At 50.8% G+C, this 15,105-nt stretch overlaps 1 protein-coding gene across 1 annotated transcript in view; it reads right to left on the bottom strand.

Moving 5' to 3' along the window:
* Window positions 1-15,105, bottom strand: part of GPC3 (glypican 3) — a 172,180-nt gene that overhangs the window by 48,929 nt on the left and 108,146 nt on the right. The window contains exon 6 of the mRNA XM_063346166.1: window positions 4,185-4,305. Within this exon, the coding sequence (XP_063202236.1) occupies window positions 4,185-4,305 (121 nt within the window). The remainder of the gene's footprint in view (window positions 1-4,184; window positions 4,306-15,105) is intronic.

The following is a 15,105-nucleotide window of genomic DNA, read 5'->3' as shown; positions in this document are numbered from 1 at the left end:
ATGTATATCTCTTAAAACTTGGAAGGTTATCCCCATCTGTCAGCCATCCAAACGTCCCCGTGGGGGGAGGAAAATTGAGTGACCAGAGAAAATAGCTCCCCTTGCACACAGCTTTTTGCCTAGGGATGCTACCAAGTCACCAAAAAAAAATAATAAACGAGCAAGACCTTGTGCTGACACAGAATAACCTTTCAATTTCAATATAGTTTCACGTGTGGGATGAGTGAAAACCCTTCTAGCTAGAAACAGACCCCATCCACTCTGGGAAATAAAAGTTAGGAACCAATTCCAACTCATTTTCCTGAAGGTGACCCTTGGCCTCCCAGCTGAGATAACAATGCTAATATTTATGGATGGGTTGTTCATGCCTCTGGGCACACAGCAAAAATAACTCAAATCAAAACTTGGTAGACATCTAACAGCAAAGAAAAAAAAAATAAAAATTAATTCCTTACTTCCAATATGGCAATAAAAAACCATCTCGCCCACCAACGCATGAAAAATAGCACCACCCACAATCACACATTTGGGTGAAACAAGAGTCGTCTGGAGTCTTGATGTGATGAGTAGGCACCACTGAGGGGACTCATCCAGAAAGGACTGCCTTGAGACAGCACACTACTCAGGCAGGGAGCTTGACTCTTTTATTTATTTTAGCTTGATACCAAGCTAATGCAATCTGGCAAACTTTTACTTCCCCTTCTCTCTGGGCTGGGTGTTCTATTCTCCTTTCAGTCCCCATGGATTTCGTTCTAATGCATAAACACCGTTCTCATTTCAAACTGCAAAAGTACGAAGAGAACTTCTCATATTTACCCCGACTCAGTCGGAGAAGACACAAACTAATGGGCGAGCACAATTTCCGCACGCAACGCGTTCGCCAAGTGCAAGCAAGCTCAAAAACGTGGCGTACTGCTCAAAGAACACAGGGTTTTCAGCAGCGTGAGCAGCCTGGAATAAACCGAAGCCAAGTCATTGGCAAATCACAGCCATTAGCAAAAATCTGCAAGGAAAAGTAAAAGCTGTGGAACCCTTAATGACAATTGCACCAAGTAGCATAGCTCCTGAGTCTATCCACATCCACAAAATCCAAGTAGGACTTCCAACACAACGTACGGGGAGAAAGTCATCATATGGTACCAGATTTGCAATTTCCTGGTAGTCACATGGGGAATCCACCACAACCTCTTGAAAAGACGCTCTTTCCTCCAAAAGATTCTGGATGTCTGAAAACTCTTAAAAGCCACCTTTGGCTTGAGCTTGGTGGATCAGGAGATTGTCACCCCTCCCCAGCCCGGGAGTCCCCATCGCTTCCCGGATCTGAAGCCAACACCTGAAAAACACAACTGTAATTCATCCAGAGCTGCTCCTTCCGCATTTCCCACTCCTTGGCGTTCCAGATGCATTCCAGATGTGAAGGAGAGCACAAAACTTCGGTAGGCCAAGAAAAGAAGTGTGAGGGTGAGCTACGACACCTCAAATCCCATATTTAAGTGATCTCCGCAGTTACTCTCCTAGTATATAAGCGACTTACCACAGACTAAAGACCCTCCGCAGAAATAGCCAGCTTCATAACTAATTTTCACAAGTCACTTCCCATTTTCTCCTGATTTTATTCTCAATCCCCCTCTTTCTCAAACACAACTTTACAAGAGGGTTTGATTTTTTTTTCCCCCCAGACTCTTACATTTACACCGTTTACACCAAAACAACTCCCCTGCCCACCCCCCCCCAGCACGTTCCAATCTGGTATCGCAAGCCAAGGAGGGGAAGCGCTGTAAGAGATCCTGATCGAGCTGACCATATTCACCCCCTTACCACTATTTTTCCCTGAGCGGCGCCTGACAAAGGCACTCTGCTGCTGCAAACAGCTGAGATCAGCCCGGCGATGTTTACCCAGGGTCTCTCGTTCCACGAATCTCCGCTCCTCAGCAGCCTGAACTGTTCAGCAAAGACCTAACTTGACCCAATCTGGCAGCCAGCGTTTCACAACCATTTTGTGTCAGCAGTTTCAAGCACACTAATAACCCTGTTTTGTTCGGTGCGACTTTCTCACTGTGAACGGCAAAATATCATTATCACCTGCAGGTTGAAGCCTGTCCTCTACCCCATTTAACAGGGAGCTGATTATGCTATTTTCCGCCCCCCGCCCCCCCCTTTTAATAATTACAGGCTGTTGGCAGATGGCATGGCTGGGCGCGGGGAGGCATGCGGGAAGGCAGAGGGGGCTGCAGCTCGGCTCCCGTGTGCTGGGGACCCCCAATCCCTCGCTGCATCCCGCTCCCAGCCAGCGGCTAACGAGGCGTGCCTGCATGGGAAGGTGCAGGGGTTAAGCCGGGAGCTGCTATGAAAACAGTCCCCGGCTGGCTGTCGGGGGAGCAGGAAAGCAGAGGTTAGCAGAAAAGTCGCTAAGGCAGCAACTCCAGAGAGAGCAGCCCTCGCAGCCCACCCGGCCAGGGGGCGATGCTGGGCTTAACCCCCGGAACCCGCCGCTGCCCAAAGCCTCACGCCAGAGCGACCCTGAGTAAGGTCCCCACCAGTAAAGAGCTCTCTCGGGAGAGACTGGGCAGCTCAGTTGTATTAACAAACAGCGTTACTGCCTGAGTATTTGCCCCGTGAGGTCCCAGTGCTGGTGGACGAGAAGCTCAACATGAGCCGGCAATGCATGCTGGCAGCCCAGAAAGCCAACCGCAGCCTGGGCTGCATCAAAAGAAGCGTGGCCAGCAGATCCAGAGAGGGGATTCTGCCCCTCTGCTCTGCTCTCCTGAGACCCCACCTGGAGTACTGTGTCCAGCTCTGGAGCCCTCAGCACAAGAAGGACATGGACCTGTTGGAGCGGGGCCAGAGGAGGCCCCGGAGGTGCTGGGAGGGCTGGAGCCCCTCTGCTGTGAGGACAGGCTGAGAGAGTTGGGGGCGTTCAGCCTGGAGAAGAGAAGGCTCCGGGGAGACCTTCGAGCCCCTGCCAGTCCCTGAAGAGGGCCTACAGGAAGGATGGGGAAGGACTCTGGATCAGGGAGTGTAATGATAGGACACAGGGTAATGGTTTCAAACTGAAGGAGGGTAGATTTAGATTGGATATCAGGAAGAAATTCTTTACTGTGAGGGTGGCGAGGCAGCAGAACAGGTTGCCCAGGGAAGTTATCGATGCCCCATCCCTGGAGGTGTTCAAGGCCAGGCTGGACGGGGCTTGGAGCAACCTGGTCTGGTGGGAGGTGTCCCTGCCCAGGGCAGGGGCTTGGAACTAGATGAGCTTTAAGGTCTCTTCCAACCCGAATCATTCTGTGATTCTATGACTCTACGAATGCTGTGTGTCCCTGGAAAGTACAGAGGTCCAAGCCATCAACCTACTGAAAAACATCCCCTCTACGAGCTACTCAGTGACATGGAGAGAAGAGCAGAGTCCAGAGCTGGATCCCATCCCAGCTGGCCCAAGGCAACGCCGCAGAAGAGCTCTGGGAGGTTAACCATCACAAGCTGAACGCTGCACAGAGGTGCCACCTAATCCCTTGGCAGCAGCGGGGCTTGCTCACAGACCTAACCTGGCCTAGCATGATGGGTAGAGGCAAGATACTGCTTGTCCTGGCGAAGATGCCAGGTCTGAGACCGTGGGAAGGAAGCTCCCTCCCCAGTGGAAAGGGTCTCATCCAGCTCTGCCATTTCCCCATTCAATGGTAACTTGCCCCAGTAGTGACTGGGAGTCGATGCCCAGGCAGATACTGCAAACAAACCTCTCTGCCAGCCGCGAGCAATGCCGAAGGGGACTCCTCTGACCAGAGGGGACATTACGCATGTGCCACGTTGTGCTCGGAGGCATCATGGCAGCCCTGTCTTTCCTGGTCCTCCACTGCGCAGGGGATGGATGCCCAGCGTACGCACACCGCAGGGATGCATCCATGCACCCACTCAGGCGCAGGCTGAACCCTGGAGGGCTGCAACGTGCGTGCCCTGCAGCTCCTGCTTCACCCACGGAGCATCACCCCAGCCTGTATGAATCAGGACCTGCCACACGTGCCCTGCCAGCCTGGCACCGAGCGGGGCCGGGGCGGCACTGGCTCCGCACACGGATGCTGAGGATGGAGATGCCTGGGTTGTCTGGCTGAGCCCAAAGAAAGTGTGGGGGAGGCCAGACTGATTTGGAAACCGCCCACTCTGGAGCCATCCCCGCTGGCATGCCTGCAACAAACCTGGTTGATGTGTTTCAGCTTGTCAATAATCTGGCTGATGACTGGCTCGGGACCTTTCATCTTCACCTCATGGTTGCCAGGTTGAGCTTTTGCTCCGTTCCTTGTGATTTGGGGACTGTACCTGTGGGAGTGAGAACAGAGGAGACCACGATGTGACGAGGATAAAATAGAGGAGATCTTTAAAGTTCAGTACGAACAAAAGAAATCCCAAGATAAGCACCAGCCCCTTCCAAAATGGAGAGCACAAGACAGTTAATAATGACAGAGAAACGGCAGAAGATTCCCATAAATATTTCTGCTCTGCCTTTGCAAAGCAGCAAGATGATGAACTTGTATCACTTGAGGACGATGAAGTCCTTTCCAGTCCATTAGTAACCAAGGAAGATGTTAAACAGTATACAACAGGGATAAATATTTTCACATAACTTGCACCCAAGAGTCCTAAAAAAGCTGGCTCAGAAATTCTGGCTTGCTCATGTTTGTTTAAAATAAATCTTGGCAGACCACAGAGACTCCAGTACAAGAGCAGTAGTGTTGTGCCCACAGCCAAAAAAAATGAGTGGGATGACCCAGTTAACTGCAAGCTGATTAGCATAACATCAACCCCCTTGCAAAATAATGACTATCACTGATGTGTGATTTCAATAATAAAGAATTAAAGCATCAGAATATAATTAATGCTGTCAACATCGCTAATGGAAAATAGGTGTTGTCAAACAATCCTGATTTTGGTCTTTGATGAGATCCAGCCTTGGGGATCAAAGTAACTGCTTAGACAGAACGTACCTGGACTTTGGTGCGGTGCTGGGCTCTGCACCACGCGATATCCCCATTTACATGGGTACCAGGCAAGGCAGTAAAGCACCCGGAAAGCAGATGAAGAGCTGGTGGAGAGATCTCCAGCTGTAGCTCTCCGCAGGGACCCTCCCGGAGCAGCCAGTGCCAGGGCAGCTCTGCAGAGGAGGGCGGCCAAGCCTGCACTCAGCTCTTTCATCGGCGGTTAGGAAAGAAATATATATTCACTGCTGCAAAATTTAGGGGATGTCAAAGTTTCTCAGAGTGCTAAAAGCGAGGAGAAGAGGGACGGAGGGATCGCTGCATGCTTGCCTTTGGAGGAACGCGTATTTACACTCCGTACCTGGGTAACAGCTCGTGACGCTCAGGGCATGAGACGAGACGGTCCACACCAACCTCAAACTCGGCTTCAGGACCAGAGTGAGCAGTGGCCACCACTGCCTGCTGGCAGCCACAGCAGCGGCACAGCGCACACTGGTGCCTTCTCGAGCTGTGGGCTATTCACCGTAGCCCCAGTGACGGGCCACAGTACTCTACAAGCACAAAACAAGCCCTCATCTCCAAGAACTGACAGCCCGAGCACACGCTGCCAAACCCCAGCACAGCCTACGAAAGCAAGATCACTGAGATAACGCCACGCATCAGTCTGCTTGACTGCACGTCTGTTTTTCCGGTGCCGTGGGTAAACACGATGAATATTCCTTTCTGCGACTCATCTCCTACACATCATGTCCTCACCCAGCTCCCAGCACCAGCCCCCAATGGCTGCCTCCCCGTCTGCCAGCTCCCCGCTCCCCTGCCCACTAATCCTTCATCCCAGTGCTGCCGGGCGAGCTCGGGCGATGACAGTCAGCCCGTTTCACAGAGGTTTTGGGGAGGAAGCGGGACTCCAGCAGGGAGAGGAGGGAGATGGGAGGGATGGTGGGGCCGGCTCAGGGAGGATGCTTTGCTGGGGGAGAAAGCAAGAGGTCTGGGGACATTCAGCCAGAAGAGCTGTCGGGGCATGCTGAGGGTTTTTGGGGATACGCAGCGGCTTGGCCCCACTTAAACTCTAAATTAGGAACGAGACCAAATCAGACGTGGGGATGCAAAGGCAACCCCAGATTTATACCCGTGTGGCAGGAATCTGCCCCTGAGCCAAAACATCATTTAAAATACAGAACCGAGGCTGATTTCCACTGCAAGGCTTTTTCAGAGCAGGAGTTGTACATCCAAGAGTGCTCTGCGTCCCCAGTCGGGTCCCCAGCGCCGAGGGCTGGCCACCTCACGGGATGCTTCACTGAAGGAGATGACAGATGACAAAGGATGGGAGAAAGGAGCTTGTGCCTCTAACAGAGGAGCACGCACTTGTGTATATTCCTGTTTCCAGACATAAACAGCTTGTCCAGGTAGAGGAGAAGCATCGCTGCAAAGCACAGCCACCAGCTTGGGTCTCCCAAGCCCCCCCAGCTCCTCAGCACGGGGGCAGCAGGCTGCAGAGCCAACCCACCGTGCAGCACGGTGCTGCCCGGGCGCACCGGACCGACTCCAACAGCTCTGTTCTCCACCCAGACACCTTTCCCCAGCACCGGACCGACTCCAACAGCTCTGTTCTCCACCCAGACACCTTTCCCCATGCCGGTGCCTCCAGTTAGGACTCAACGTTTTGCAAAATACACACTTTTTTTTTTTGTCTTTTTTTGATAGTCGCATTACCCTGGGAAGTCCAAAACACAGCTATACCTGAGATGTAATAGCTCCCAGCTCAGAAATGCACTTAAGACATGCAATTAGAGGCTCACCATAGGCTGAAAGCTGTGAGTGGCAGAAGTGGGGCCAGGGAGCGCCAGGCTGGATCCCAGCCTGCGGCAGCCCATGCCCAGGAGAAGGCCTGGCTTCCCGGCACTGGCGGCCGACGGGACCACAAGCTCCCAGCACCATCTCGTGGGAAGATGCTGCTGCCGCAAGCACTGACCTGCCCGGCTCTGCAAACGCTTGGGCTTTACTTTTTGCAGGGGAATAAGGAGCAGCAAACCATTAAACTTGCTGCTGCTTATTTGTCACACAGTCACTTAATGCCACCGCGCCAACCTGACAAACACATCTGGTGGCTGAACATAAACATACGTAAGACGCATGACTTTATAGACGCCAAAGAAATTACCGGGTTTTTTTGGTGTCACTAAATTTAATTTAAAACACTGTTGGAACTTTAAAGCACATTGCCGAAAAGTCTCCCGTGGTTTAAGAGATTTAACTAGCAGGATAAATCTCCCACAGGTTTTAGTAAGAGCAGAACCAAGCCCATTTGGTGCCCACCTAAATTAATACAATCTCTCTCCTAAACTGTTTTATACAAAGAAACTCAATAGCGTGGGTCTGAGTGGGCGAAGCCCCTTCTGAAATCCATGCAACGCCTGCCAGAGAGGGTTTCTGTAGCCTAGGCAGTGTCGTACAGGAGGGAGGAACACAGCTACGGCAGGTCACCATAACTCTGTGTCCAAAGGCTGAAATTGTTCTCCAGAAGACAGGGTCCCTGACCTGATCTCGCTGACTGCAATGGAGCGGCGAGGATACCAGATCACCTCCTCCAGGGGGACGAGCCTACCAAAGAAACCAAACCGGAAAGGGTTTGCAGTGGGGTCTCTCCCTAGAACGGTGATGCTGGGGAAGCTGTGCGCCATCACCTGGTGCATCCCACCTGGCCAGGGACAAGGGTACCTAATAAGCCCAAAAATGAACCATTTGCATCATTACACAAGTCATTTGAAGCAGCAAGGCAGTGGGCTCTGCAAGCTGCACATCTTTGAGAAGCAGACACTCAGGGACACACTACATCCGAAGAGCCAAAGAGGAGCTCCTGCGGGGCTTGGGTGCTTCAGGACACGCTGCCTCTGCCGTGCTGAGCTGAGACCTCCCGGTGCACTTGGGGACACCAGCTCCCCCTCGGCTGTGCCCCTCTCTGCCCACCCCCAGGGCTGGCACACATTCAGGCATGTGGGATGCAGCCAAACAAAGGGTTAAAGACTTTGAAATGTAGCTTCAGTGAGGGATGGACATTCCTGAAATGCCAGAAAAGCTGGAAAAGGCAGCTGGCACCTCTCCCTGCAGCCTGGGCCAAGCAGCCAGGCCTTAATATGGCAGAGAGATGTCTTTGCTGGAGGATGGGGGGCTACCAGGGCAGTCCCCGTGCAGGCTTCCCCGCGTCCCACTGAGATGCTGCTGGGCTCCCAAGTCCCATTGCAAAGCAAAGCCAACCTGTCACCTTCCTCCCATGTTCCCCAGCCTCAGCTCAGCAAAGGCAAGATCTCAGAGCCATCTCTAGCTGCTCTCGACAGATGCCAATGAAACAGCCCCTTCTGCAGGACACTTGTGCCACTCCATGAAAGCCATCGCATACCTCTGCCATAGTGATATCGGCATCAAACAGCAAATATGCACAGTGGTTAAAGGCCACCCCATGGTCCCAGGGGGTCCCCGCGCTGAAGGGATATCACTGTTGCAACATGAGCACGGTCTGGCTTCCACTTCATAAGCAAAGCCCAAAATACTTTCTTCTTTGACGTGTCTTGACGTCAGTCAGCAGCATCTCCTTGCCTGGGCTCCCTGGGTAGGGGCTCTTGCTGGGGACGTGGTATTTTCCAAAGACAAATGTCACATTGTAAAATGTGCTGATAAGCAGCCCTCGCTAAAAATGGCTTTAAAGATAACCACCTGATGAACACACTGATGATCTGTGGGGATAGCACAACCGCAGACCCTTCCTGCTCCTTCTCGTCCACCACCCACAAATGTCAAAGCAGGCAGTCAAACTAAGGGATTTTCCCCTTCTTTTCCACAAATGTCTCCTGTGAAGGTTCGGTAATTCCAGCCCCAACGCAGCTCTTTCCAGGCTTTCATTTCACAGCAAGGATGACAAGATGACAAATGCAATTTAAATATACGGCAATGAATGTAAAACGTGTGTTCATCCTGCTTGGCCACGCTAGGCTTAGAGATGAGTTACTGCAGAGCCTGACGTGTGATTTAGAGAAAGCAATCCTATAAGTCAAACATAAAGAATTACACCTTTTAGAAAAAGGAAAGTAAGTTTTTCATTCAAATAACAATTAATTTATGCCTGCCTTCCAGCGGCAAAGTATTTATTCAAATGCAGCTCCACAATTTAAACAGCTCGATATCCCTTGCAGGCTCTTCCTCTGCTGTCTCTGTTCGCTGAATCATACTTCTTTGAGGGAGTGGATGGGGACAAATACAGCACAGGCTGCTACAAGACAGGACTACCATACAAGAGAAGAGGTTTCATTGCACAGAACTTCATCAGCAAGCTTGAGAGAGTGGGGTTTCCAGCACCTGCAATCCCCTGAAGCTCTGTATTTCAAGGCATGACTTACTACAGGCCATGGGGGGCTGGTGACACCGAGTCCTCACCACATAGGAGGCAAAAAGATATGAAAAAAGGGGAGACAAGAAGAAAACATTTCTCCCCCGCCCTCCTGTCAGGATCCCAAGTCTTATCTCCAGCTGGTTTTCATGGGTCAGTAAAGGCAGGCGCAGTGGTGATGCCCACATTTTACTCTCTGGCGCAGCTGCCTTTTGGTTTAGTGTGACAACCTTAGTGTCGCATCAGCGGCGCCACTGGCAGGAGCCAAAAGTCTGGAAGAGCTGCTTCCAACGCACCCATCCTGCCCTGCAGCCAGGAGTAACTCTTGGATGAGTCCATAAGCCTCCAGGAAGAGGTGATAACTCTTTCCCTGTTGGTTCCTCTCCAAGAAGAGTCCGTCCAGAGAGGCGTGGTCAATTAAACCAATTACCCCAGCCCAGACACAGTCTGGGTGCGGGCTGCAGGCCAGCCAAGTGCAGGTCCACCCCAGCTGTCCTCTTCCATATAGGGCGCATGGTCCCACCATCCCTTGATCACATGCAGACACCCGCCATATGGGTGTGCAGGTCGCAGGAGAGAATCGGGGTGTATGGCTCTCGGGTGCCTTCCTGGCTTGCAGTGTGCACTGGGTTGCTTGTCTGCAGTCATCCCAGAGCCTGCAATGCCGCGGTCAATTTACACCACCAGAGGCTCTGAGCAAGCTTCTTCAAAAGCAGCCAGGAAAGCCCAATGCTCTCATTGGGGAACATTCTCACCCAGATAAAAAGGCAACATTTTCTGCTGGATTTCCAAATATCACAGAATCAGACACAGAATGGTTTGGGTTGGAAGGAACCTTGAAGATCATCTAGTTCCAAGCCCCCTGCCCTGGGCAGGGACACCTCCCACCAGACCAGGCTGCTCCAAGCCCCGTCCAGCCTGGCCTTGAACACCTCCAGGGATGGGGCATCAATAACGTCCCTGGGCAACCTGTTCTGCTGCCTCACCACCCTCACAGTAAAGAATTTCTTCCTGATATCCAACCTAAATCTACCCTCCTTCAGTTTGAGGCCATTACCCTGTGTCATATCGTTACACTCCCTGATCCAGAGTCCCTCCCCAGCTTTCCTGTAGGCCCCCTTCAGGGACTGGCAGGGGCTCGAAGGTCTCCCCGGAGCCTTCTCTTCTCCAGGCTGAACCCCCCCAACTCTCTCAGCCTGTCCTCACAGCAGAGGGGCTCCAGCCTTCCCAGCATCTCCGGGGCCTCCTCTGTCCCCGCTCCAACAGGTCCATGTCCTTCTTGTGTTGAAGACTCCAGAGCTGGATGCAGTACTCCACCTTGCAGCCTGGTCTCGCTACCACGAGAGCCCTCTGAGATCCTGCTGTATTAGTTCCCTGCCAAAGGGAAGCGCTGCTTCTTCCCACCACCTTACGCAATGCACTACAGCAGGTAAGCGTGCTGTGGATGTTAATTTGTTTTACAAAACGTGAAGTCTCAGATAACCGCCTGGTTCTGGAAGGTGGGACTTTAAGAACAGCAAAAGCTGTAAAATTCATAGCAAAACTATGGGAGTTCAAAGCATAAAGCCTGAAGTCTCCCTCCATTCTCACTTCAGTTGTGTGAAGTTCAAGACAAATAGATTATGGAAAAATTGGCTAACCCTGAGACCAAGCAGCAGGCTTACTGTAGGAAGATTCATGATCTTCATTTCTGAAATATTCTGGAAACAATTATGGCCACTCAATAACCCACTGAATTTGCCTACTATCCTTTCATTATAGCTCACATTTGCTACAAAGCTGTGTTTTATGTGCTTGAAAAGTTATGCAGCCTCTCTCTTTGGGGACTCCATTGTATCAGATATTTTGCAGCACTGCCAGAAATAACGAAACTCTTCATGAAGTAAAGGGTTATTGCTGGCATGGAATTTCCTTTGTTCCAATTACAGAATCTCATTTTTCTCTCTTGCTTCCAATTGTGCTTTCATTGTTTATGATTTGTATGATTAAAACAAACCACACTACATTGGCAACAGCAGGGAAATCTGAGACTTCTAGCTTGAAGAGGAGAATCTGGCAAGGTGCTAAAAATATATTAATTTGGAATTGGTATAAAGAGAACAAGAGCTATGCGGGTGATTTAGATTAACGTACAAGTTTGTCTTGAGAAATTTGGAAATGGCAATATCTAACAGTAATACTTAACGTGCTTACAAGTTTTGCAGTGGGCAAATGTTGCTGTCATTCTGTTCGGAACAGCTTGAAAGGAATATACTCGTGTAAGCAGATTATTAAACTCTGAGAATCTAGGTTTTAATAGGCTTTTAGTATTAAATGCTGCAAAACCCTGATACTATATATAAGGCTCAAATCACCGTTGAGATTCAGAAGCCTAACTCCCATAGAAACTGAGATGAGGTCAAGATCTCAACACCCACTTGACTGAAGTTGAAGTCTTCAAATGAGCTAATTATTCAGTCAGGGCTTCGGTGATAAGAATCACCCTCTGGTTTTTCTCTGCATTGGATGGAGATAAGGCTAAGAGAGGCTGGACAACATATTCTCACCACCCAACACCACCAGCATGGGTGGCAGGTGGGAGGATGGAGCATGAAGACAGAGGTAAGGAAGGGCATGATGGCAACTTAGGCAGGCTTAAGTTGTTGCACACCCACCCTTTCCACGTGTCCAGCCCCCTGCTGTCTCAGGGAAGTGCCTGTCAATTAATTGAGCCCAGGAAAGCTGCAAAGAGGTGCCCAGGGACGCACAGAGACAGAAGGAGATCCAGCAGGTCTGGTCCCCAGCTCCACTAACACCCAAGCACCGCGACCCCTCACAAGCTCTTTGCAAGTGGTGGAGTGTGCCGTGTGTGGCTTCTGCTGTGAACCTTTGTGGTGTCACATAAAAGCACAGTATGTTTTTTTGCACACTTTGAAAAGTGTGAAAAGCAGCAATTTCTTGCCTTTTCTTTTTTCTTCCCACTTTGGCTTATGTTCTTCAACAGAGCAACAACAGCACAGCGAAAGACACAGGCACTGCTCAGTGCGTGACCAGAAAAATCAATCTTCCTTGTATGGTTCCCACTGTTTGCAAGCCGTTATTTCTGACAGATCAAGGCACCATGTGCTAAACCCACGTAAGGGATGGTGACCAAGCCTCTGGAAGGAGGATGAACTCTTGCTATTAGATGGTCCAACCCAGAGAAGTAAGTGAGATGGACAAAGGATCACAAAGTAAGACTCGGTAAAAGAAAATGAAGGATGACACATACTGAAAATGCCAGAATACACAAAGCAGGATGAGTGATGCTGACCCTTCTGTAGAGCATGTTGCATATTATTCCCACCACAAGTCAAGGTGTAGAAAGCCCTTGGTCAAGAAGGTCCACAGAGCTCTTAATTTCAGGGGGGGGTTCAAGGGGCTGCACCCACTGCACGCATAACCCTGCTCCATCAGTGGGAAGTAGTCTCAGAGCCATGGAGGAAACAAGAAACTGGATGAAACAGGGATAGAACAAGAAACAAACTCAACTAGAACTGGACCTCCATCAACACAACCAGCAAAGTAGAGCCTGCACAGGACTGCACTGAAATAGTTGCACCAGGAGAAAAGCACAATAAAATACACAAGCTGGCTGCATTGCATCGGAGTCCCAGATGAACATGCCACGGTCAATCAGGGCAGAGGGAGTTAAGGGCAACGAGGAAACAGGGGACGATGGTTCAAGGCTTAAACTGGGAAATGAGACCCAGTGGAAAGCCACCGAGCATGTCCGGCCCGTGGGGAGGAGGGACGCTCTGCTGATAACAAAGCACTGGGATAAACAGGACAGAGTAAATACCGATTCAGAAAAACCACAAGAGGAGGAACATAGGGTGCAGAAGGGACTGTTTGCGTCAAACAACAGGATACACATTGTTGGTATTATCTAGTACTTGAACGCATTGGCAAGGGGCTGTGAAGTTGCTATTCCAGGCCTGATTTAACGTGTTATAGGAAAAGGGCTTAGACTATCTAGCAAATTTTGTCATGACAGAGAGGTCAGGAAATGGAGAAACCAGTAGGGCTCCTCTCTAACTTAGCTAACGTTTGTGTACTGCATTAAAGATGTGAGCCGTAAATAGCCACAAGCCCTACAGGAACACCACCAATGCCCAGACATGCCCCTGTGGATCCTCATGCTGAGCTCACTGATACACAGCGATGCCCACACAGCTTTATCCATCCTTTGTGTGACACCAGACATGGAAACACACAGAAACACAGCACCCACCCAACCATCGCTCTCCCCTTCAGCAGCTTCAGCAGGTGCTTTTTAACCTGTCCCTAGGGTGGCCTCAGCACAAGAAGGACATGGACCTGTTGGAGCGGGTCCAGAGGAGGCCACGAAGATGATCTGAGGGCTGGAGCCCCTCTGCTGTGAGGACAGGCTGAGAGAGTTGGGGGGGTTCAGCCTGGAGAAGAGAAGGCTCCGGGGAGACCTTCCAGCCCCTGCCAGTCCCTGAAGGGGGCCTACAGGAAAGCTGGGGAGGGGCTGTTGGCAAGGGCATGTAGCGACAGGACGAGGGGCAATGGTTTTAAACTAGAGCAGGGTGGGTTTAGATGAGACATGAGGAAGAAGTTCTTTCCACTGAGGGTGGTGATCCCCTGGCCCAGGTTGCCCAGAGAGGTGGTGGAGGCCCCATCCCTGGAGACATTCAAGGCCAGGCTGGGTGAGGCTCTGAGCAACCTGATCTAGTTGAAGATGTCCCTGCCGACTGCAGGGGGGTTGGACTAGATGGCCTTTAGAGGTCCCTTCCAACCCAACACATTCTAGGATTCTATGGGAATTGCAAGGTGTCTCCCCCGAGCCCTAGCTGCCACTCCACAGGGCCAGGAGTGGTCTTAGATCTTCCCATGGATGCCCCAGACCCCAAAGGTGCCCACGCTCAGGCAACTCAATCCTGTCCCGAGGTGATACATATCCAGCTAGAGCAACCACCTGCAGCAGGTTAAGTGCAAGGCATGAGCACCTCCTCCTGTCCAGCCTGATGAACTTTCAGTCAGGAAGATCTGCACCAGGAAAAAGTGCACCATTTGCAAAAGCCAATATCCAACAAAGCAAGAGGGAAACGTGAAGATATAAAGTATATTTTATGTGCACAAAATCTAGAAAATCACACCTTTTTTCTAGCAGTCGTTATTAACGTGGGACAACTACCAGGGCAGCATCCTGAAATTAATACTAGAGATTCAAAAAACACCAAGTTTCTTGTAAAAAGCGGCAACCTGGAGTTTGATGACGAACGAGTGCGCAACGATCCAGCAGGAGAATTGCTGTAGCGACGCCAGAAACTCTCCAGCACATAATGCACATTCTCAGAGCAGCTTGGGAAAGGGCTCCTACGCCCTGAACAGCTGCTTGGCTCCCTCTTGGGGAAAACACTGAATAAAGAAATGGGTGGTTTGGGGGTACTCGAGCACCATTACCTTAAATGCTCCTGATTTCCAGGAATCCTCACAGACTCTCCGGAAGAGATGCCACGCTGGGAAGTCCGAGCATGTGAAGCAGTCGGTTCTGGCTCCATGTGAAGCAATGCAATTGGCTTTAGAGACCCTCTTAACTGTGTGTTTGCTTCTATTTGAAACCTTCTGCAAATGGGTCCTGAGAGAGGAGCACCACGGACCACTATCTTAGTTCAGCTTTATTTAGCTGAGTTCTCCCCTGTACTTCATTGGCAGAAACACCACCACGTGCAACACACTTTTGCAGGCTACGGAGAGGAGAGGGTCACCAGGGAAGCG

This window comes from Chroicocephalus ridibundus, chromosome 9, assembly GCF_963924245.1.
Source record: "Chroicocephalus ridibundus chromosome 9, bChrRid1.1, whole genome shotgun sequence".
NCBI classification, from domain to species: Eukaryota; Metazoa; Chordata; class Aves; order Charadriiformes; family Laridae; genus Chroicocephalus; species Chroicocephalus ridibundus.
This window is presented reverse-complemented; position numbering and strand designations above follow the sequence as displayed.